The sequence below is a fragment of the Panthera leo genome, chromosome D1 (assembly GCF_018350215.1).
Source record: "Panthera leo isolate Ple1 chromosome D1, P.leo_Ple1_pat1.1, whole genome shotgun sequence".
NCBI lineage: Eukaryota > Metazoa > Chordata > Mammalia > Carnivora > Felidae > Panthera > Panthera leo.
The window spans coordinates 22,400,721-22,425,121 of NC_056688.1; the positions used below are offsets into that span (position 1 = coordinate 22,400,721).

At 50.5% G+C, this 24,401-nt stretch overlaps 1 protein-coding gene across 13 annotated transcripts in view; it reads left to right on the plus strand.

Annotated features, from left to right (window-relative positions):
• Window positions 1–24,401, plus strand: part of PKNOX2 (PBX/knotted 1 homeobox 2) — a 317,612-nt gene that overhangs the window by 285,987 nt on the left and 7,224 nt on the right. For all 13 annotated transcript variants that reach the window (XR_006194095.1, XM_042907054.1, XM_042907051.1 and 10 more), the window contains 3 exons: window positions 8,591–8,720; window positions 9,175–9,272; window positions 10,083–10,202. Coding sequence is in view for 12 of the 13 variants with exons in the window: in XM_042907054.1 (XP_042762988.1) it covers window positions 8,591–8,720; window positions 9,175–9,272; window positions 10,083–10,202 (348 nt within the window). In the remaining variant the exon portion in view is untranslated. The remainder of the gene's footprint in view (window positions 1–8,590; window positions 8,721–9,174; window positions 9,273–10,082; window positions 10,203–24,401) is intronic.

The following is a 24,401-nucleotide window of genomic DNA, read 5'->3' on the forward strand; positions in this document are numbered from 1 at the left end:
AGGAGGGAAGGAGAAATCAGAAGAAAGATAAAGGGGAAGAAAGACAACTCTGGAGAGTCACATTCAAGAGAGGAGATACAGGAAGGATGAACATCTGTGGCGGGGCCGGGGGGAGGGGGTGGGACAGGAAAGGGTAGGAGACGCAGACCGAGGAAAAGGGAAGCGAGGCCCCAGAAAGATGGAGACAGAGGCAGAAATGAGAGGGAAAGTATGGCAGCCACAGTGGGATGAAGGGACAGGCCAGGCAGGTGTGGTGTCAGTGCAAAGTCAGGTGCAGGGAGAGGGAATGTGAAGAGGACGTGCCCAATGCTATCCAGGTCGGACTCCCGTCACTGTCTCCCTGAGCTGCTGGGGGTGCGGGGCTGGTGGGGCCTTCCCGGGAAGGAGAGTCTCCACTGCCAAGAGACTTTTCAGGAGAGGAGGCAGGCGTCAGGGCATGGGAGCCAGTATGGGAGAGAAGAGAGAAAAGGAGTGTCTGGTGTGGGTGCGTGTGTGTGTGTGTGTGTGTGTGTGTGTATGATGGTTCACATTCGTCATGGTTCGACCTTAATCCCCCCAGCCTGAAATAGCCACACTGAGCGCCAGCCTGGTCCAGGGAGGGGTGTCTCCCCTCTGGAACATGATCCTCAGGACCAACATTCTAGCCGCCTGCCAGCTTTGTTGCAAACTGCTGGCTCATGGTTTTCCCTACGTGCTAATCATTCAGCCTGTGTTGCAAAGCGGGAGACATTTTTTTCTTCAAATTGGTTCCCCCCACCACCACCAGATGCCATACTGTGTCCCCATTCAGCTCTATGGCAGCTGGGCACATTCGCGGCTTGGCCTTCCATTTCTGAATGTGAACTTTCTCTGGGGGATGGAATCGGGGTAGGGAGTGGGGGAGATTGCTTCCACCGAGTGAGAGAGCTGAAACAGAGTTCCCAAGGAACTGAGCCACAGCTACTTTTTCCCACATCCCCAGGAAGCCGTCCTGTACTGACCGCACTGGAATGACATCCAAGCTTCCTCATAGCTCCAAGCCCAGGCTTCCTGCAGGGGCAATCCCCTCGGTAAGGAGGCTCATTCTAGACTCCAACTTGGGCTTCTCCTATCTTTCCCTAGAGGGCATAAACTAAACCATCCCACTAGAGAGACCCTAACTCCTGCCTCACTCAACTATTAATTTGACTTGAAACTCACCCCTCTTTCTCTGTAGGGATTTTAGCTGCAACCCTATTGTGGACAAATCAGACTTACCTGCGGATCTCAGCCACCCAACATTTGGGGGGCACTTACTGCATGCACTGTGCTAGGTCCTGTGAGAGCATAAGTGAATTGTCCAGAAGGAGCTCCCAACCTCAGTGTGAGGGAGCTGTGAGCCACACCTGAGGATCCTGATCAGTTATATGAGCTATAGAAGGCTCCAGGTCAAGTAAACATTGAGGAAGGCAGGAAAGGAGCAGCTGGAGACAGAGCCACAGGAAGCGGTCTGGATTGAACAAACCACATGTGTGGCTGCAGGTTGCCCCAGCCATCACTCGGCCTTCTTCCTCCTGCCCTGGGAAGGCCTGGGCCCAGCCTGCACACCGTCAGGGCCAGGGTCTGTTCCTGCCAGAGGCAGAATGAGCAAACCTCAGCATATGGATTAGATAGGCCAGCAGAAGGATTTTGCCCATTGTCATTGGAGAAGTTGGAGATTCACTGGCTTTGGAGGACTTCCTGGAGGAGGGAGATGGGGGGGGGGGGGTGTGCTATCTGGGAACTCTAAAAGTGAGCGTTCCCTATATAGAGAGAAGTCTGGGAGATGGTAAGGAACAGAGACAGCCTTTCAGAATCCCTGGAGAGAAGCTGGTAGAGGAGAAGAGGCCATTCATTCCCACATCATGCATCTGTTCAAGCCTATTGAGCCTGCTGAGTTCCAAGGATATCAAAGTGGATATGGGATAATCTCTGACCTCCAAATGTCATAATGGAGTATCTTGCAGCCAAGTTGTAGGGGGTTATGCTTTGAGGCTGATAATGATGGCCAATCTCCAAAGATGTGAGAGGTAATGGAGAATGTGGGCGATGGGATAAGGACTGAAAACATGTTGGAGGCAAATTAATTGAGTAGCCTCTTATGCTGCTCCAAGAAGATCTGGCAGAGAAAGGGGAAAATTTCAACATTTATTGAGCCTCCCCCACATCTCAGGCACAGTAGGTACTAGGTGCTTTACATATATTATCTTATTGACTCCTCACAACAAGGCCACAAGGAGCACATTATTTTCTCCATTTTCTCCCCCAAGGAAAGAGAAGCTCAGAGAAGTTAAGATACTGGCTTAAGGTCACACACCTAATAAACAGCAGAGGCTGGGATGGGCTACTCCCAAGTCTATGTTCTACTTGTTAAAATCACTCCCTTTACCTTTTTTCCTGACATCTATGAAGAACCAGAGGTCCTGGGCCCTGGAGAGGGAGAGGTGACCCCACTTAACTGGAGAGCAGGGATTTGAACACTAGAGAGGAAGAAACTAATTGCTGGGAAGCAAGAATTTAGATTTGCTAATAGATTGAAAGTAGGGACAAGAGTGGTACAGAGTGAGCCCAGTTCTGAGACTCTGGGCCTGGCAGAGCGGGTAGAACTCTCCAACCATGTGAAGTCCCTAAAAAAATAGGAAGGGACTGAGTACATCCCTCCCTGGGGAAGGTAGACTTACCTCCTGACCTACAGGGAGTTTGCATTTGCAAGATTAGCAGGAGGTCAAGGAGGTGGGGGCAGTCACCTCAGTCTAGCCCCAAGTTCTGCCCAGTGACCAACCATCGTGAAGATTTGACCAGGGAGTTTTAAGGCTGGTGGAAATAAAGGGAGGTGATCTACCCTGCAAGATCACCACTGGGTTGGAAAGGGGACACCCCCAGACCACAGTGACAAAAAGTGGAGTTCTAGGAGCTATTCTGCCTCACTCTTGCCATAGCCATTAAAGCTGTGCTTTCTGCCAGTTCCTAGCCCCCAGCCCTCCAGCTCAGAGGACCCGGAGACCATGAGACCGCCCTCCCAGCCAGGCTAATGAAACCTGAGCACTTCTCCCCTTCCGAGAAGGAATGTTCCTTAAGAGCAGCAGCTGCCACTTGTCCCCACAGGCCAAAAGTGCCTTTCCCTTGAGACTAAAGCCCCCAACAGGAACAGAGCAGGAACAGGATTAGGTGGCTTGTTTACATGTGTTTGGCTTCCCTGAGTTTGGGAGCCCAGCTTTTCCCAGCCGAGGACAGGACTCTGGGCCTGCCAGAGTGGAGGAAGGCTGCCAGGAACGGGGTGTCTGGGGACAGGGTCAACCTCCCCACCCTCCTCACCCGCCTAGGGCGCATGCACACGCACACACACACACACACACACACACACACACACCATCCCAGGCCAAAACCCAGTCAGGCCATGTGTTTATTGAGCATCTGTCATGCACCCAACACTGTGGTAGGCAGTTGGGGGGAATTCAAGGAAAGATCCCTCTTTCCCTCAAAAGATCTGCAATGAAGGCCAGGGAAAGAGGACACAGAAAGAGCACCATTATGCTATACGTCCACAATATCAGGCCAACAGGAAGCATTGAAGGAGTCAAGAGAATGGGCCATGGGCATACCCAGGGTGAGTCAAGACAAGCTTTCCTGCAGAAATGTGGCGCCCAGAACCAAGTCCCCACCCCCTAGCCCAGGCCAGTTAGCCCACAGACCTGCCCTCCTGGGAGGTTTGGGAAGTTGTGGGGAGTGTGATCTGAGCTGGTGGATCAGCAGAGACCCCTAGTGGCCTGGGGGTGGATGGCAGACAGCTGGGGTGGGGTAGAGTGGGAGACAGTGCCCCCCCAGCCCACCGCCATCTGCTTACCCCCACCCACCCACCCACACATTCCTAGGGAACGGCACTGGTTTCTCTAAAATCCTCAGCTGGAAAGACCTTTGCAGCATCATCCAGTTCGAATCCCCTGCTTTACAGGCATCCTAGTAAGATAAACATTCTGGCTGTTTCAAAATAACTTAAAGGACAGTTTTTCTATCGGTTTTTTTCCTTCACTCCTTCCTTTCTTCCTCCCAACACAGTTTATTCCAGGAATTTCTTCCTTCAGTGGAAGTTAAGTCTCCCCGGGGCAACATAAGCCCTTTCCCTGTTAACAGTGAAGACCCGTGGCTCCAGGGACTGACCCGGCTCCTCCTAGGCCAACAGCAGACCCTGAGGTCAGAGTTCACAGTCATTGTCAGGTCACACATTGTCAGGTCACGCCCCACCCTCCCACCCTCTACTTCCAAGAGTAATCCCAGAGACTTTCACTTTTTCTTCAGTAAGGTTTCCTTTTGCACAAATCATCTTTTTTTGTTCTCAAATGAGATTTGGAGTAAAACTCACCACAGTGAACACCGTGGCGCAGAAAGAGTGGCCGACGGCCCCAGGCGGCAAAGGCTTTGCAGCTTGTCCCCGGGTGGGGATAGGAGGCGCAAGCTGTCAGCCCATCTAAAGCTGCTCCCCTAACCTTGCTGTGCCTGCTCCTGAGAGGCTCTGTGCCTCTCTGTGTCTCAGGGAAACAGCACGCGAGAATCAGCAGTGGGACAGCTTCTGGGGAGGCCTGCAGAGCCCAGCTCGTGAGTTTCCATCCAAGTCGTGGGTCACCTGGTCCAGGCCCTGCCACTGCATTCCCGGGAAACTCTATGGACATTTTCAGCTTTGGGGCCTATTTCGTGCTCTGAAAGCACATCCTACTGCTAGAAAGTAGGAGACCGCACGCTTTCCCAGTTAGATGGGATGGCTCCAACCAGGGAAGCCAGGCTTCTGGCAACTTTCCGAGGCTGGGGGACACCACAGACATGTTCCTGGTGGGACAAGGCAGAGCTCTTGACCTAGACAACCAGCTCTGAGCCCCTGGCTCCTGGACAGTTTGGGCAGGGATGGGGGACTCTGGATGCAGAAGAACGTCACGAAAACTGTACCACATGTGCTCCTCACCTCTCTTTGGGCGCGAAGAAGGACACAGCTCTATTTGGGTCCAGACACATCATCCACCTGGTTTGGAGTCTGATAAGCCCCAAGAAGAAGCTGTCAAGAAGATGAAAATACTGTGTGCTTAGCCAACATCTTCTCCCCAAGGGGCTTCCTCTGCTCACGTAGTAGCCCCCTCCTCAGAAAAGACCGTAGACCATTCCCAGGGCTTCAGAGCCCCCTTGTCTCCATAGACAAAGGCTCCAGAGAGCCAGACCTTGGGCTTGACCTGAAATGGCTGCAGTCAGGTCACAGAGCTCGTCCAAGACAGGGACGCAGCTCCAGCCCTGGAGCTTGGCCTGGGCCCGGGAACGTCTTAGGCAGGAATGAGCCGGGCATGTGGCAAGAACCGGTCACCGTGACTAGGTCGGCAGTCCCAGATGAATCTCCACTGCTGCTAAGAACCCAAGTGGCTCTAGGGACCTTCTAGGACAGGTTTTAAATCCTGACTATTCCAAGCCCAGCTCCCCGGGTGAGTAGCGTTAGCCAAAGGAAGCGGAAAATGATTTATTGGGTGTTCAAATGTGCCAGGAACCTTGCTTCTGTCAAGCCTGGATGTCTGATTCCAAGGCACATCTCTCTCTCTCTGAGCATCAGCGCAAGAGCCGAAGGACCCGCATGCGAGGCACAGCTGTGACTCCAGGAATTCACTTTGGTTCTCTGGACCTCAGTTCCTCTTCAGACAAATAGAATAATCTCTCTCCCGATGACACCATCGTAGTGGGGAGATTAAAATGAAATAGCACGGTGAAACCATTGTTAATATTCGATACGTGCAACGAAGAGGTAGTCTCAGACCCACTGATCTCTGGGACCAGCTGAGGGAGGTTTCTAAATATACAGATTGCTGAGGGTCTGATTCAATGATGCTGAGAATCTGTGTCTTTAAAAACTCGCCAGGGCTCTGGCAGGTTTGTGAAACAGCTCGTATTTACAAATGTAAGGGGTGGATGTTATTCCCCCACACCTCAGCGATGCCAGATTTTGCTTCCTCTTTTTTTTTGCCCAGCTAAGACGTGGCCAGCCCTGGCCCTGCCCATGATCTCTGTCCCTGAAGCTCTACATTCCATTCCTTTGCTGATATCACTTGGCTGCCTCTGGGCACGTCCCAGCCAACGACCCCAGAGTAGGAGGAAAGGGTAGGAAAGAGAAGAGTCTGATCTCATGCATAAGGCAAATTGCCTTTAGTTACCCAAACTCAGAACCTGGCATGGAGGCTAGCAAAACCACAGGGCAGAGAACCAGCCAGAGCTTGAATAAGCAGGTGAAGCATCCAGGCTCCTCACCCTTCTGCCTCTGGCAAGCAAATATGTGTGCTGGTTGAATCCCAAAACACACATCTTGTATTTATTTTACTGATTTTGCTTGTGTTTCCCTAACCTTGCTGGATACTTTTTCGGGGGAAAAGAAAGTCTGGGACAACTTTTTATGTGTGAAATTCCCAAATACCTTTCCCCATGAGGAGCACCGTGGCATGAATGATTCCCGACAAGAGATTATTGAAAAGTCATTTCCATCAGTTTTAGGGGGAGAGGCAGGGAGGGACGCCCTCTTCTATTCAGTGTACCTTCCGACTTCACCTCAGCTTCAAATAACATCAGCATTGGTTTACATCCTATGAGACTTGGTGGCCGGGGTATTGGGAACGAGGGCAGGATCGACCTTAGATGGACACATAGCTAAAAACAGGCTTTGAGGGCTCCTGGATGTCAGCACTGGGCCAGACACATTTTATGAATGAGACTGAGGCTCACAGAAGGGCCATCACTTGCTGATTCCCAAGTCTCTCATCTTTCCTCTGGGGCCCATGCTGCCCCTGTACTTCCAGGGTTTGATTGTTTTACCTGTTCACCTTGCCTCCAGTAACTATGTGCTGAACCCCTGTGATTCCAGGAGCACCTCGTAGCCCAGTTCTTGGCACAAGGTGGGTGTTCAATATTTGTGGATGAAGGAGGGCTGTGTTCTAGTCCCATTGCTGCGAACCAGCTGGGGGCCTTGGGTGAGTCACTTGAGTTTATAAGCCTCAGTTCCTTATTTTTCCTCAGGGAGTTGGAATATGTGGCTTTTAAGGAATCTTCTTTAGGCTTCTGAAGGTACGACTCAGTGTTAGATTTGAATTGCTTGAGTGGGGAGGCCAAGAGTTTGGCTCAAAGAACCTCTAGACCTTCCCTGGAGGCTGAAGACCGAAGCTTCTCCCAGTCCTGAAACAAAAGCTAGGAAGGTAGGGGCCTTTTCTCCCCCCTGATTTAGTCTATTTTCTTGACTGTTTACCCGTGTAAATTCTTACAGCTCATGCCCTGTGACTCTAGGCTTTGAGCATGAGAGTGTCAGCCCTAGACAGCCATCAGACGGGTCACCTGGTTCAAGCCCTGTCGTCAGATGAGGAACTATGGTCAGAGGAGCTCGGAGACCCACGCAGGTCTCGTACAACTCCTTTTGCTGCATCTCATTGGCCACCTTTCTTGCTCTCTCCAAATAAAGCCTAGACACCCAGCCTCTCACACACCCAAATCCTTCCTCACAAGTTCTCCCCACACCGAGCAGGCAAGCAGGGAGGACTTATTGCAGCCTTCGTGCGTGGCAAGCGGAGTCCCTCAACATCCAAGGACTTCCTTGCCCAGCTGTTACGTGGCAATGACGAGGTGACCGGAGTGCCAGGGAGAAAAATGGTCTTCTTATCTGCTTTGGCTACTGCAAAAACAAACTGGAAGGATTGTTTACGGGGAAAATGGGGGCTGGCAGGTTGATAGCACGGGGCAAAGGGAGACTCTGTTTGCAGTGGGATTCGGTGTTGTGAGCTGGAGGTAAAGGAAGGAATCGATGAAATGTGCAGACGGGTGGCTGAGGTTGAGGCTCCTATGAGATGCCCTTAGGAGGCAGGTTATAAAGAGACTAGGGTGGCTGTCTTTTCTTATGATTTAACAAGTATTTTAGTAGCCACTGTGTGCCAGGCACCTGAGCTAGGTGCTCAGGTTACAAAGATAAAACATTGGAGGCCACTTATGTGTGGAGCTTGGTGTAATAAAAAAATGTCATCATAGGTAGGTGAGGAAGCGAGGTTCTGGGGGAAGACAGTGTCAGGGAAGGCATCTGTAGACAACACTGTGAAGGGTGAAGAGGTGGTAAGCAGATAAAGCCTGGTCCTCAGCCCTGGCCACACATTAGAACTACTTGGGGAGTTTTTAAAATGCCAAAGCCCCAACCACACCCCCAATCAATTAAATTAGAATCTCTGGGATTGGAACTCAGGCATCAATATTGGAAATTCCCAAGTGAAGCCGAAGTGGGGACCACTGGTTTACGAGATAATTTATGTCTCAAGTTTCAAAAGAATGGAATGGCTAAGTGGGTAAATATTGTTGGTTGGTTGGTTGGTTGGTTGGCTGGTTGGTTGGCTGACTGGTTGGTTGGTTTTTAATATTGAGCCTTCTTATTCACCCCTTCTAGGAGGCCATAAGAATTGTCTGTCAGATTTGGGTCCTGGGAGGAGCAGGAGGAAGGGAGGAGGGCAGGCAAGAAGGAAGAAAAGGGGAGGAGGAATTTGGGGTTGTGGCATCTAAGCATTTAGTGACATTGTCACAAACCACACACCTCCCTTACTGCCAGGACCTCCTGCAGAATTCCCCCAATTCCATGTCTGGAGTCTCCAATAACCCCCAGGGGATTGTGGTCCCAGCCTCAGCGCTCCAGCAGGGCAACATCGCCATGACAACCGTCAACTCCCAAGTGGTGTCAGGTTGGTGCAGGGGATTGTGGGGAACACTCCTGGGAGGAAAATGGGGGTACCCCAAGGTGGGGGGCAGGGTACTGTAGGAACTATCTTAGGAAATGGGAAGGGGTGTCCCCTGCCAAGGAGGGGCTCCTAGCTCGATTCCTTGACTAAAATGCTCTGTAAGTTTATAGATGCTTAGCACCAAGACCTGATTGTGATGGTTCAGAACAAATTTGGGTCAGAGTCTCATGAGCCCCTCAAAACCAAATAAAGCTATTGTCCCTCCCCCCAAACAGTTCCCACCAGAGGCTCTGCTCTCTGGACCCTGTTCCCATCCCACCCACCCCCACAATAGGGGCTGAATGCCTCCAGAATAGAGGGTGTTTGCATAGGAGTGCCAAGGGATTTGGAAATCCTGCTTGCCCTCACTCCTACCCACCCCCATGGCAGGGGACCCAAAAACTGGTTGTCTCCTCAGGTGGAGCCTTATACCAGCCGGTTACCATGGTAACCTCCCAGGGTCAGGTGGTCACCCAAGCAATCCCCCAGGGAGCCATCCAGATCCAGAACACACAGGTGAGTGTGTGTGCATAGGGCATGCACTTGGGCATGGGTATGGGGGAGGGCAGCCGTAATTGTTTACCATGTGCTGGGCACTTTACACAAGTAGCTCATCTCATCCTTATTATTCCTCCAAGAGGGACCAGTTACCCCCAGTTCACAGATCAGAAGCCGGGTGTTGGAAAGGCTTTATCAACTCCTGGGATTTCACTACCTGGGATTTCACTCAAAGGATCTTCCACCTCCTATTCCTGGTCTCCACCCCGAGCCACTCTGTAGCTCAGTGGGATAGAGCACACACACAAGTGGCGGGGAGTAAGAGGATCTGAGGTCAGGCCTGAGATGTGACATTAGCTCTGTCATCTTGGATGAGTCGCCTGATCTCTCTGAGTCTTGAAGTTCTTATCCACAGAAGGGGGATTCACACCAGCTGCACAGAGCCCTCCCAACCTGCAGGGCTCTGTGAGTGCTGACCATGATAATAGGTAGGAAGGTGCTTTGCAAACTGTGAAGTACCCTAGAGATGCTAATAACTAGTAGATGGTTTCTGGCAAATTTGTCTCTCCTATACCCTCCACATGTCCCTATTTCCTCTGTGTCCTCTCTCATCTCCTTCTCCACACCTCTTCCTCTTTCTTCTTCTTCCTGTCTCCCATTCTCTGAGGGGCTGGTGCACGGTGACAGGAAAGGTGACCTCCCCAGGGCCCTAAGAATGAGTTGCAAAAGGGGGTTGGCAGCGAGAGCCTGCCGTCACTATAGCAACAGGTCCCTAGCTGCTGGCCCGCCAGCCTGCTGATGCTGATTTTTTCTCCACGTGCCCTGAAGGTTAACCTTGACCTCACCTCCCTCCTGGACAATGAGGATAAGAAGTCCAAGAACAAACGAGGAGTCTTGCCCAAGCATGCCACCAATATAATGCGTTCTTGGCTCTTCCAACATCTCATGGTGAGTGTGTGTATATTGGGGGTGTGGAGTTGCAGCGTGGGGCATGAATAACTCCCCCAGGGTCAGACTCTGCTGTCGTCCCCAGATCTGCACAGGGTGTGGCCCCAGAGAGAGGCTCTCTGATAGAGATTTCATCTTCCAGAGACCGGGTCAGATGGGAGGATTTAGTGGGGCCTAAAGCTGGGACACTCTCTCTAGTGCTTGCTACTGACATGAAAAAGCGTGACATCAAATGAGGGAATGGGGATAGACATGTTCTGAAGAGAACTAAGGACTGGGAAAGTGTCTCATGAAGGCGGTGAGATTCCACGGGGTCAGGGCTGTGGTTGCTACAGGTGGCCACGCACACCCCTGCCCTTCTCCCATGGAAGAAAATGATGATTCTCAGCTCGTGCTCTTCTGTTTCCCGGAGTCCTCACCACTGGGGTAGCAGTGTATGTGTGTCCCTTTTCCCTGTCCCTCTGGTCAGAACAATGAGGCAGGGTGCTGGGGAGTGGTGGCTGTGACCATCGAGTCTGGAGGGAACAGCCCAGGGAGAAATCTCCTTCCTTACGTAACAACTGCCTTCATAAGCCTCTATGGTTGCTTCCATAAAATGGCAACACAGCCTTGGGTTTCAATGTAATGTCTATAGAGAGCCTGCTGTGTGCACTAACATGATGGCAGTTGTGTGCTGTATACATTGTTAGCAGCAGCAGGTAGGACTTCGGTTGAATGTCAGGACTGAATTTGAAACTATAATCCCCTAGCATCATTCAAAAGTTGTAGCAATAAATGAAGACCAAAGGCCATGTCTGGGCTGCCTGTGTAGGATGTGTGTGCATGCGTGTGTGTGTATGTTTGTGCACGTGTGTGTGTATGTTTGTGTGTGTGTTTGTGTATGTGTGTGTGTTTGTGCGTTTGTGTGCGTGTGTGTGTGTGCACGCACACACATGTGCGCACCAGAGTGGGAGGGTAGATTCTGGATGCACCAGCAAACTGGCAGGAGTCTGCGAGGTCTTGGCCTGGCAGTACAAAGACAGACAGAAGCAAACAAATACCAAGGACTGTCTTGGCCTGTGAAGTGTGGGAAAGAACGGGGAGTGAGGGAAAGTCTTTCTTCAGAGAGGAGAGGAATCAAAGGGATCATGGGAATTAGTCAGTCGGTCAATCAGCAACGCTTTATTTGAAATGGGAGTGCCTCGGAGCGCCTGGGTGGCTCGGTCAGTTAACGGCTCAGGTCATGATCTCGCGGTTTGTGGGTTCAAGCCCCTCGTTGGGCTCTGTGCTGACAGCTCAGAGCCTGGAGCCTGCTTCGGATTCTGTGTCTCCCTCTCTCTCTGCCCCTCCCCCACTCATGCTCTGTCTCTCAAAAACTGAATAAACATTAAAAAAAAAAATTTTTGAAGTAAGAGTACCTCCAGAAGCCATGAAGCCCAAGCCTGGGCCATCATTCCCAGATATGGGCATCTTAGGGACCCTGCCCTGGAAGTGCTGGGCCCACACGCCCAGTGAACAGGAAGAATTGTTCAACGGTGACCAGTGAGGGGCTGGAGCTCTGCCTCTCCCCTCACATGGCCAGCCCCCAGCTCTAAGGTCTTGAGGCCACCCCAGTGAAAGCTGAGGAAGCAAAATTTGGAAGCACCACCTAGAGAACAACCAGGAACCTAATTTGGAGAGAGGGGGTTGGAAGGCTACGGGTCAAGGTGAGGAGAGGAGGTTGGAGAGACTCCAGGAACTTAGTGTTGAAGCCAGGAGCAGGGCCAGGTATGGAGGCCTCCCTCAGGCCTCCTGGGAGCAGCTCTGACTCAGTAGCCGAAGACGGTGGTGGGGATGCCCAGGCCTCTTGCCTGTCCTGGTTTTCCACACCATCAGGGAGCCCCGGTGGCCCTGTGAGCCCTGTGTCCATGCTACAACTCCCAGCCCCACCTGTGGGAAGAAGGGCTCCCTGGGAACGATCCATTTCTGTGCCCTGGCCCATCATACCCAGCATGGGGGCAGCCGTCCCTCTCCCATCCCCACCCTGCCACGGGTCCAGAGCTGGCTCCACACCTTGTGGCCCAGTGATGTGTAACTCTACACTATGAGTGTGGTTGAAGCTCATGGGCGTTTGAGGGAGCCAAACCTGAGCTCAGATCTAGACTCTACCTCTTACTCTGTAACCTGGACATACTCACCTCTTGTGAAGATGACGAAGAAGCAACGGAATAATTGCCAAGATCCTGGCACACCGAGGGGCTTAATACACATTAGTTCCCTGTCCTTCCTTCCCTGCCTCCCCCACCCCATGCATTTTTGAAGACTGATGTGAACATACCTGCAATATCATCCCTGAGGGGGAGAAAAGGCAAGCATAGGAGGGGAGAGGAGGCTGCAATACCATTTCCCCTGCCCACAAGCCCAGGCGCCCAGGCCAGCACCTGCACTGACCCCTGCGGGCTCCTGCTTCAGCTACCTGCCACACCCCATTTGCAACTCGCCCCTGACTTAAGTCTTGAGACTACAGCGTCACCCTATCTGTCCCTCCTGGCTGTGTCTCCCCTCTGACCTTGGACTTCAGTTTACATCCTGCCCTTTTGCCCCCTTCCTGCTGAACCCCCCTCTACAGCTTAGGGCCGTTTTTTTCCACTCGATGGCCACTTCCAGCCAGACTGGGGATGGTGGGAAGGTAGAGGTGGAGAAGAGGCGGGGGTAGTCACTGAGCACAAAGAAGAGGGGGAGGAAAGACCCAGATCGGCTCTACAAAAGGAACTGGGAACCATTGAGAGGGCTTGCTGAAAAGCATGAGTAAGACTTTCTGCCCCACACCCTCCCACCCTGGACCCTCTCCAGCTCCGCGTGCACTCAGTGCGGATACTATTAATAAAGCACTTAACATTGGCAAAGTCCTCCCTCGGTTAATGCCTTCCTCACAGCGGCCATCAGGAGAGGACAAGGGAGTGACCCCTAGCCCTTTAAAAAAAGTCACAACTCAGAACCTCTGGACCGGAGAAGGAAGGGATGGGGAGATGTCCAGGCTCTAGCGACACAGCACGGCACAGCTGTCGCCTGCAGGCCCAGGCTGGGCCATGGATCAGCCTGGCTACCCAGACACAGGTGGACGCACATGCCCCCAAACCCCAGCTCAGGAGAGGCTATGAAGACTGGGTAGGGGAGCACAGCAGAAAGAAGACAGGCTTTCAAGACAGACACACAGGGGCATGAACTGAGGTCCTGCCCCCAGCTGTGCAATCTCTTGGAGTCTATTTCTTTGAAAAAAGATAATACCCATTTCTCATGCTTGAAAAATTAAATGGGATCACATGTATAAAGAGCCAACCTTGGTACATAGTCACATTTGAGAAATATGAATCCTCTTTGAACTTTCTAGAACAGTGCAAGGACTTAGTCTAGGACTAAGAGCAAGTTTTTGAGACTCGGGCCCACAATTTGTGCAAATTAGAGGTGGACGGCTGATCTGTTGTTCTGATCTATAATACTTACTGATTTTGCCATCTTTTGACCCTAAAAATGTACTGAAGGATACCATTACTGGCCTGTTCTGCGTATATATGTGTATGTGTGAAACCTCCATGTCTTTCTCTGACTCAATTGTAAATTACTCCAGGATAGAGATCATACATTACATCTCTCCTGTGGGTCCTAAAGATTTGCTTCCCAAAGTGTGTACCTTTATAGGATGTTACAGGCGTTGCTCCCAAGACAGGTTAAATGAGTTGGGGAAAATCTGGGTTATACAAAGTTTAGCTCAGTTCTTGATTCTTAGTGAATGTGCAAGAGGGGTCATGATTGGAAGATTTCCCCAAACATATTTGATCACTCGAAGACCGCCTTTGTTTTCATTGTCACTTTGAGGAACAACTCTGAGACTGTAGCTCTTGGGAGATACAACTCTGCGGTAATGCCTTATGGGCATAGAGTAGCTGTTCAAGTTTTAGGAAAATAGGGTAGAAAAAAGTATGAAAAAGGACAGATCTCAATATACAGTAGACGTTCTCCTATCCAGCACAGTGGGGACAACCCATTTGTTGATGGCTTAAGTGGAAAAGTTGGCTGAAGAAAGGAACAGCCATTAAAAAGATACATTTCAGAGGCACCTGGGTGGTTCAGTTGGTTGGGCATCCAACTTCGGACCAGGGCATGATCTCGCCATTTGTAAGTTCGAGCCCCACATGGGGCTGTTTGCTGTCAGTGCAGAGCCCAATTTGGATCCTCTGTCTCCCTCTCTCTCTGCCCCTCCCCCACTGATACTGTCTCCCTCAAAAATAAAAAAATAATTAAAAAATAAATAAGAACAAAAAGATACATTTTATTTTAATGTAGAATATATGCACACACGTTGGTTTGCAAATGTCCTGATAGAGGGGGGAAGATCTTTTTCTGATTAAGGGTCATACTTTTACCAGCACAGACCTCTCCTATAGTAGAACATCTATAAATTCCATCCTTATTTAACATCAATAAGAACTTTGATGTCTGGGAAGTAATCTGGCTACGGGATCTTTCTAGACTTTTGTTATGTATTCCAGCCTCTTAAATTTGCCTCACCGATCCTAACTATGTGGCATTTTTAAGGAAATCGGAATCTCGAATCTTTCCAAAGCATTCCACTTAGTTTTCATAGCAAGAATAACCTTCTTTTTGCACTTCGATGGTATTGGTTTACAGAATAGTTAATTAAATCACATGATTACACTAGCACGTATAGCCGGAGTAAACCAGTCTGGATACAAACACTGCCAACTTCCTGAGAAGCAGATACTATTGTCTAATGAACATTCTACACAGTAGCCTGTTCACCTGGAGCATCCAGGACAATGTGGACGTTAGTTCACCTGGGTTGCAGAAGAGGTGGAGAGCATATGCTAAATCCACAGTCTCGATTAGTAGAGATTGTTCATTAAAACTTCTGTCATAAATACTAGTCTTTTCTGTTGTCTTCTTTCCCTCGGGGAGAAGCTCGTATTCTTTGACTCCTTTCGTCCTGTGTGTGAGGCTTCTTGTCATTTCCACTGTTGTGTGGCATTAGCAGCTACAGAAATAGATTCAGATGACAGAATGCTCCTGAACTGGGACATTCCCCCCAGAGCCTTTTTTGCTGTGAGGCTGCAGTGAGATTGGGAAGGTTTCATCCATTAGCCGCTTGCTATTGGGTCCCCAAAGAATCCAGTGATATTTTCTTACTATTGCCTTTTGGTTGAAAGAGGCCAGACTCCTGCTGGAAGCAATCACTCCATAGCAAACCCAGGCCGGGGGAGAAACCCCAGCAGAGGGTCCTCTCCACGGAGGAAGGAGAGAAAGGCTCCGCTCTCCTTGCCCAGCTTCTGCCCCCACCCCCTGTTCTCGAGATCCTAGTACCCCTGGCCCTGCCGGGTCACTCTGCTCATCTCCACCCAAAACATGACTGTTCTCTGTGCTGCTGCCACTGAAGCACTTTATAGAATATTCTCTGCATGTTTTTTTTTGGGGGGGGGGTGGCGGTCCCAGAGAAGAAACCAAGCCCCAGCAGCCCCTGCAGGGCGGGGGACAGATCTATGCGAAGCATCTTCAGACATCATCTCATTGAATCCACCCAGCCAGTTGTCCTCATTTTACCAATAACAAAACTGGACTCAAAGAGGGAACCTATTCCCCAATATCTCACGGGATTTGAGCCCAGGTCTGTGGTGCCTCGCAGCTCTAATACGTCACCCACTAGGCTACACTGCCTCTGCATTGGCCCAAGAAACACCACAGCATCTCTGGGCTCCCACGCCAAGTCTAGGTGAAGTAACGGAAGCTGTGAGCAGAGGCTCTCAGTGGAGACAGAGAGCCCTGTCCTGGGGGTGGTGGGTGGGATGCAGGACTTTTATATGCCAGCCTTAGTTTCCAGACGCAGTGAGGCCGCCTCACCCTCCCTTCCTTTCCTGTCCCTTCTTCATCCATCACATTCACAGCGCCAGTGTGGCATCCAGCCAGGGTCACAGTTGTGCGCTGCTCACAGCCATCTCACCCGACCCTGTGTCCCAGGTGGCTGCCTTTCCACCTGGCCACACGCAGCTGAAGGGCCTTTCTCCGGGGCCCTCGTCTGAAGTCTGATGATGTCACAAAAGCTGAGAGCATAAAATGTACCAGCAGACTTCTCTTGGTGGTGGTTTTTTTTTTTTTAATTGAAATGTAATTTACATACCATATCATTCACCCCCTTTTTAACTAAATTTGGAGATGCTTAGTATATTTAGAGTTATACAGTCATCACCACTAACAAATTCCAGAATATTTTCATCACTGAAACACTTTCTGTACCCATTAGCTACTACTGCTCCTGGGCCCTAGAAACCAGTAATCCACTTGCGCTCTCTGAGGATTGGCCTATTTCAGATATTACATGAATGGAATCATAAAATGTGTGGTCTTCCGTGTATGGCTTCTTTCACGCAGCAGAATGTAACCAAGGTTCATCCCTATTGTAATACGTATCAATGCTTCCTCTGTTTTATGGCAGAACAGTATTCCATTGTATGGATAGAACACATTTTGTTTATCCACTCATCAGTTGGTAGGCATTTGGGTTGTTTCCACTTTTTGGCCTCCGAATAATGCTGCTATGAACATTCCCCTACTCTGCATGATCCGAGCCCGTCCTTATCTTCGTGAGTCTTTGTCAGATCCCCAGCTATTGGAACCCTCCATGCTGGGCTTATCCCCGCTGGGTGAAACAGGCTGCTGCATCCATGGGCATACCGTGTGCCCTGCATATGGGCTCCTGACCAAGGAGAGGGTGTGGGCATGAAATCCAGCTGTAGCTTCTGTGCCTTGGCATTATCTTCAGTTACTCAACAAATACTCTACATGTGCCTTGCCACCTTCCCTGGGCCTACCATTGTATTAAGCCCCAAGGAATTATACATCTGTCCCTGTCAGAGACCCACTAACATGATCCGTCTACAGCTGACTTAGAAAACAGTGACGTCTCTTACAAACAGGAAGAGTGCGTGGTCTATGGAACGGGCATGGTTCTGGATGTGAGTGCCCTACCCCTTCTACCTAGCCAGGGGGACCTGGGGCAAGTTGCTTAACCCCATCAGGCCTCAGTCTCCTCTGCTCTAAAATGGGAATGACAATATCCAGCTCACAGCGTCGTAGTGAGGGTAGAGTAAGATGATAGATGTGACAGTATTTTGTCCTGATACAGACACCGCCATTGTTGCAAAGGCGCCCGTCTCCCTCCGGGAGTCCCCATAACCTGCCCTGTCTCAGAAAGAGCTGAGAGAAATCTTAACACTTCTAGGGAATCTGTAGGGAAAAGTAAGAAAACTTGAAAAGCAAAATCGGAGGGAATTAGAAAGACCATTTTTGTTCCAGAATATCTTGTCTGCTACTTTTTTCCTTTAACTGTGTCACACTATCTGAAATTCCACTCATCAGATATCCACTTAAAGGTATCCAATCCCTGTCAAAAACAGATGCCTATTGAGAGACCGGGACGCCATCATTCCTTCACAGCTTAGTATGAATTAGTTCCAAAGCTTGCTGTTTTACTCCCACTCAGCTAAGACCCACTTCATGGGAGGAGTACCAATGCTTGTTAGTGGTAGAAAATGAAGATCAGGACATTTTTTAACACAGCATTTTGGGGAGGCAAACCAGGCTGACATGCCAGGGAAAAGGTTTCTAGCAATTGTTCTGTTTCTAGCAGATTCTTCGAGGTCCCTGACCTTTTGAGAATCCGATGAAAGTTTTATCTGCATCATCATGAATATAGTTTCAGGAGATTTGACCCTGAAGTCCCAGCAACCAGAGGCCTCAGATTCAAAAAGCTGACCACAGGGTCACACGAGGGTCCTGGGGCTGGTGAGAAAAGGTGCTCAGAAGTGCCAGCAGGGAAAGGAAGGAAGTCCAAGTCTGTGCTTACCATCTCAGACTTTACTCAGGTCTAGTCTGCCACCTGAAATTACAGTGAGATCTCTTGTTTGTCCCTGAATTCTGTGGGCTCCTTTCCACCAGAACACAGATCTTTAACTAAATCGGCCTTTGGGGCTAGCCTGGAAAGCTAGCTGTTAAAACAAAATAACTTGATTCTATGGGGAAATGTAATCCAAGTCCCAAGTATCGTATCTATCCACCAACACCTAAGCTTCAGGTATGAGACATAATTTCCGCAGTCAAGGGACTGATCATTTAACTGGGGGGATAAAGTATACACAGAAACCAGGAGTGGTCAACCCATGATGTAATCAAGCGCTAACACACATACACACACACACGTACTCCAGGGGTCCGAGAACAGAGGACTCAGTATAGGTGAGAGGAGTTTGACCATCTGTGTTGGTCAGACACATCCGGATTAGTGTGTCCAGTACTGAGGATCACATTTCAAAAGGTCCTTTGGCAAGTTGTGTCCAGAGAAGAGCGGTCAGGATGGGGAAATATCTGTTCAAATGACTACCAGGAAACGTGTCATATGATGATTGGTTAAGAGGACTGGGGATGTTTGGTCTGTAGAAAAGATGTGTTCCTTATAAGGAACGAGGGTTTTGGAGGTACACAGGCCTGAGACTGATCCCAGCTCCATTTTGTACTTGCCATATGACCTTGAACAGGTCAACTAGCATCTCTGATGTTAATTTCCTCTTCATAAAGTGGAGACAATAATACCCGCCTGTGGTGAAGATGATCAATAATATGTTAAAAAGCGCAGTGCCTGACAGATGGTCGAGCCCAGAGGTGGAGTGGACGTGGTTAAAGATACAGGGGGTGTGATTCTTGGCTCTGACACTCACTGCTTGTATAACCTGGAGCCAGTTTTTTTAACCCCTCTGGGCTTAGTTTTTCTCATGCGTGAAATGTGAAGAAGGATGCCCGTTTTATAGGTGCTTAGAAAATTCAATGAGAATACATGGCAGGTACTTTGACAGGGTAAGTATTCAAAGTTAACCAAAAACTATAGACATCCCATGTGTGGTGGGTAGCTCTTGTCATGAAGTGAGAGGCAGTGCTAGAGGCCCCTGTGTGACTTCAGAGGACAGTGTAGGCTCTCTGGATGAGTAGGGAGAAGACTTGAGTTCAACAGAAAGAACTTCTCCACCGTCAGAGCAAAGGGCTGCCGCACCGTGTCCATTGGCTCCGCAGAGCCACGTTTCCCCACCTTTTCCGAGATGGTGCACACAGAAAATGACAGTAAACCAACTACGTTGCTTGTAGCTGGAGACCAGCCAGGGGACTCCCACCGCCCTAGACCCCACCAAGCCACCTTGGCACTATCCCTGCACACCTGTAAGTTGTTGGGGTGCATCGCCGAGAGCACTGGCATCAAGGACTCCTGCCCAGTGGGAGAGCTGGTCTCAGAAACTTCGAAGGCTCTGTTCAATACAGAGATGTTGGGTTTTTTTTTTGGTTTTTTTTTTGTTTTTTTTTTTTTTTTAATTTTTTTTTTCAACGTTTTTTATTTATTTTTGGGACAGAGAGAGACAGAGCATGAACGGGGGAGGGGCAGAGAGAGAGGCAGACACAGAATCGGAAACAGGCTCCAGGCTCTGAGCCGTCAGCCCAGAGCCTGATGCGGGGCTCGAACTCACAGACTGCGAGATCGTGACCTGGCTGAAGTCGGACGCTTAACCGACTGCGCCACCCAGGCGCCCCGAGATGTTGGTTTTTAACAAGCCCCGCAGGTGATGCTGATGAACCACGTTAAGGTTCAGTGGGGGAACTGGGACTTGGGCGAGGCCTGGAAGGGTGGCTAGGATTTAGGATTGGGTAGAAAGAGAAAGAGGAGTTGTTCGGGTAAGAATTCTCTCCCCACTGACCATCAGTGCCCCCTGTCTGGCCTGTGATTATTGTTGACCAAAGAGAGTGACCCCTCCTTCTAGTGTTATGAGCATGAAATCCTCCTTTCCCCTTACTCACTCCCCTGGAGGATGGGGAACTGTATGGCTCTTTGTCGTGCCATGACTTGTCTGTCCCATGGTGCTCAGGCATTGTACCTGTAGAGCTTCAGTGGAAGATACATCAGGAGCTAGAAGAAGTCAGGCCAGCCATGTCTTGACACGTTCATCTCTCTGTGCCAGAGAAACATTAGGTCTCGGATTCCTGCCAGTGATGTGACACTGTTTTCTCACACCCACCCTTCATGTGGGATGGAGAGGGCACAGTTGAAGCTGCCCTCCAACTCCCCCAGGACAGACAGACAGTGTTGGAGGCGTGCCCTGGGGCAGCTGTAGTCCCAGGGCATGGGCCGCACTGGCTGCTTCAGCAGCAGTGAGTCCCAGGGGAGGAGGTGAGATTGGTGGTCTCCATTAAAGATGGGACCTTGTTGACAATAGATTGGGCAGCCGCAGGGCTGGATGGAGCCCATGAGAGAAGACGGGGGGTGGGGGGGGTAAGAGACCACTGGCGTGCACTGTGTCCCAGGACCCTCCCTTTGGGAGCCTGCAGTTCTCAAAGATGCCACCTGAAAAATGGCCAGGGGAGATTTACAACCTCACGGCTTCCCCCAAGAAGCCCGAGGCCCACGTTCGGGGGAAATACCCCATCGTGTGTGCACAGGGACTGGAGCAGTCCCAGATTCCAGGAGATAAAACCATTTGAAAAAAAGGAGCACATCTCTACATGCGCGGAAGGGGCTGCCGGGGACTCCTGCCATGTGTCAGAAAAAACAACCTGTGGCTTTTTCCCAGAGACGGAACCACGTGTGCCAAGCAGCAGATTGATTTTATTCATGATTGATTGATTTAACAAACACTCACCGAGTGCCAGGCTGCCAGGCACTTTTCTGAGCACTTTCAAACAGTAACTCACTCAGTCCTTATTACCACCTCAGGGTAGGTGGAAATCTTTCCCCCAGTTGACAGAAGAGGAACCCGAGTCACAAGCCCAAGGTCTGGGGCTGGTGAGAGACCAGGATTCCAAGCCAGAGAGCCTGGCTCTAGAGTTCACGTTTTACCTACTTCACACCATGCTGCCCCCAAGACTCCTCTAGAAAGCCGGCCAGTGCGCCTCCGTGGACCCTAAGGCCCCCAGTCCCCCTCTCTTTCCCCACAAACATGCATGGAACAATCACTTAAAGGAACGGCCCTTTGAGTAAGTAAGGGAGCCTGAGTCTAGCTAGAATTCCTGGGAAGTCTGAATCCCTGATGCTCCCCACTCTCTCCCACTCTTCTTCACTCTCGAGGACACACAGGGAAGGGTGGTAACCACCACTTACCCCCTTAGGTTGCTATGATCATCCAGGCCACAAATACATACTGAACACTTACTGTGGGCCAGGCATTCTCCTTAGCGTGGATGAGGTGGCAGTGGAAAGAAAGGTGGGGGTCCCTTTCCTCAAAAACAAGCAGCATGTCTGGTTTGGGTGACAGACAACTAAGCAAATCATCCATGTAGCGCATGGAACCCTGGGAAGGGTAAGCGCTGGTGCCCATGGGAGAGGAGTCCGAGCAGGCATGAGGGACTGGGGTCGGGTTAGGAAGGGCCGGTCTTGTTGCAACGTGAAGGAGGGATTGAAATAGATAGCAGAGGGAGGGGGAATCGTTCTGAGATTGCGGGAGGGTGAGGAACTGGGAGGTGGCAGATTTTTTTGCAAGGGAATACTATACAGCAATGAAAATGAACAGCTACAGTTATGCAGAACAACCGTACATGAATCTCACAACTCTACTGTGGAGTGAAATACTGCATGCTGTCTGATTCCATCTACATAGGGTCCAGAAACCAGGCAAAAGTAAACCACGATGTTTAAGGATGAGACATAGATAGCAAAACTACAAAGGAAAGCAAGAAAACCATAAAAATCAAGTTATCTTTGGGGACGATATCTTTTGGGGTTAGTGATTAGGAAGGAGCACAAAGGGGGCTTTTGGGTGATGGTGGCATCCTATTTTTTCACCCGGGTGGTGGTCACACTGGTGTTTGTGATATTATATAAAGCCACATACGTTTTCGTTCTTTGTACTTTTCCATGTGTGTGTACAACTATAAGGGGGAAGGGAGTAAAAAGGAGAGAAAGAAGAAAGGAAGGTCTACACAAGGTCAATTTCAGTAAGAAGGAGAAATTCCTCTCCATTCTAAAAGGCTCAGTTTTTCCCACTTAGCCTCTCTGAAATCAGGATGCACCCCGCCGTCGGTGGCATCTCCGATGTGATGAAACGGGGTTGTTTCAGGGACCCCCACCCCCACCATCTTGACTGCCTCTGTTCACTTGGCATCTGACCCTCCTAGAGCAAGGCCACGCCCACAGAACTGGGGCTGCCACAGGGCACGCGCCCAAGGTTGGTCAGGAAGGAGAAGGGAAGAGGGCTGTGGTGGACACCAGTGCGGTGCCAGTCATGGCGGGAAAGGGGGGATTGAAAACTGGCCCCAAGCCCTGCTTCACCGACAGCACAAGGCCACTGGCCCCGGCAGTCTCCCACTTCCTGTGTGATGTCCCTCGGTGACTGGCCGGCCTCATGCTTATGTGCCCGGGCTAGGAGGTGGAAGGACAGTCTCAGGGTACAAGAAGTGGTCAGGGACCTATGAACCATCCCTGGCCACACTTCCTTCTGCCCCGGAACCCCAGGAGGAACTCACTCTTCCAACCAAAAGGTGCCTTTAGCTTCAATTTAGGCCAGATGAGACCTGAGTTAGGAGGCCGTAAAGCGAGGTATCAGAGAGAGGCGGAAAAGAGTGTAGGTCAGATTTCAGAGGAACTTCCTGACGGCAGCTGTGGCGCCATGAAACAGCTCCTCTGAGTAAATGCTGCAGTTCCCTTCCCTGGAGACTCAACAGTTGACTCCGTGCTGTCTGGGGGGGGGTCTCACTACATGGTACGGATTGAGTCCCTGGAGCGCACGTGCTTTACCTGCATTATCTCATTAGATCAGCCCCCGAGTCCAAGAGGGACCCACTCTTTTGTTAATTCCACGTTAAGCCAAGGAAGCTAATGGTGGAAAACCTAGAACAAGTTGCCAAGCTCACATAGCTGGTAAGTGCTGGGTGCAGGAGTTGACCTCTCCAAAGGCCAAGCTCCTTTCCACCAGGCAGCTCGGCCTAGTTGTGCAAGCCTCCATGCCGGCCCTGAGAAGGATCTGTCATTTTCTGGTCCGTTCTGTATCTCTTTTTCGAGGAAGGATTATGTACTTCCAGAAAGCGGCTGCCACTTCCCTCTCCAGCTCCAAAGGAGTTCTTCCAAATAACGATCAGAGAACAGCTACTATGGCTTGATGGCTTACCACGATCTCATCTGATTCCTCTTCCCGTCCTTGGCCCCGAGCCTTTCCAATTGTGCTAAAAGTAGCACTGACCAAATCGAGGTCTGTCCAGGGCTCAGGACTATTTTGACTCTGTCCTCAGGAATCATCTGGTCTGAGGCGTGTCTGAGCTGGACTGCTCCCATGAGAACTCAGATGCAGAGCCAGGAATGTTCTGGCCGGCACACCTGTCCCCAGAGCTGAGCCAAAGCTGCCACTCACCCCATGGCCTCCACCACGTGCCTCCTGAGATACTGGTTCCAGGAGGGTTGGGTGGTGGCACCTGCAATGTGGGAGGATGAGAGGTTTATATCTTTATCCATAAGAGAACAGCCAGCCAGTTTCAGTGACACTGCCTCTTACCCTCTCCATTACACGGGAGCATGTTAATCTATGGATTTATGACATCCACTCAGCACAGAGGCCTGCACCAGGAACCTCCTTAGAGACAGCAAACATTATCCTTCCATGAGAGGCTGAAGGATTTCCTGCCCTGGAGGTCTTTAATAGTGGAAGAGATTTGCATCCGACTGGCTTAAATGTAAATCCTGGTGCAAGTCCCCTGCCTGAAATGCCGATCCCCTCCTTTGCTAGAATGGCTTGGCCATTCTTCAAAGTCCAACTAAAGTCTCACCTCCCCCGGGATGTCCTCCCTGACCAGCCCAGCCCACCCTTCTCTTACCACTCAATGGGAACCAACACACTGCCCTTTAATAGAGGTTTCTTCCCCCTGTGCCTGTAGCTTTTCCCTCTACGCTGTGAACTCTTACAGCCAGGTACCTTTCACTGCCAGCACCCAAGATGCTGGAGCCCCCCACCACTGGTGGGCAAATGAACCGGCCCAGCTGGCAGGAACAGCCTTGCTCTGCTCAGGAAACAAGCTGGCCATCTCCTTCTTGTGTTGGTTCACTCCTGTGTTCCATACACAGACACCAAACATCTACTCTGCCTGTTACCGGGCTGGACAGTGGAGATACATTGTCTGATAAGACCAGGTTCCTGCCTGAGAACAACTCTC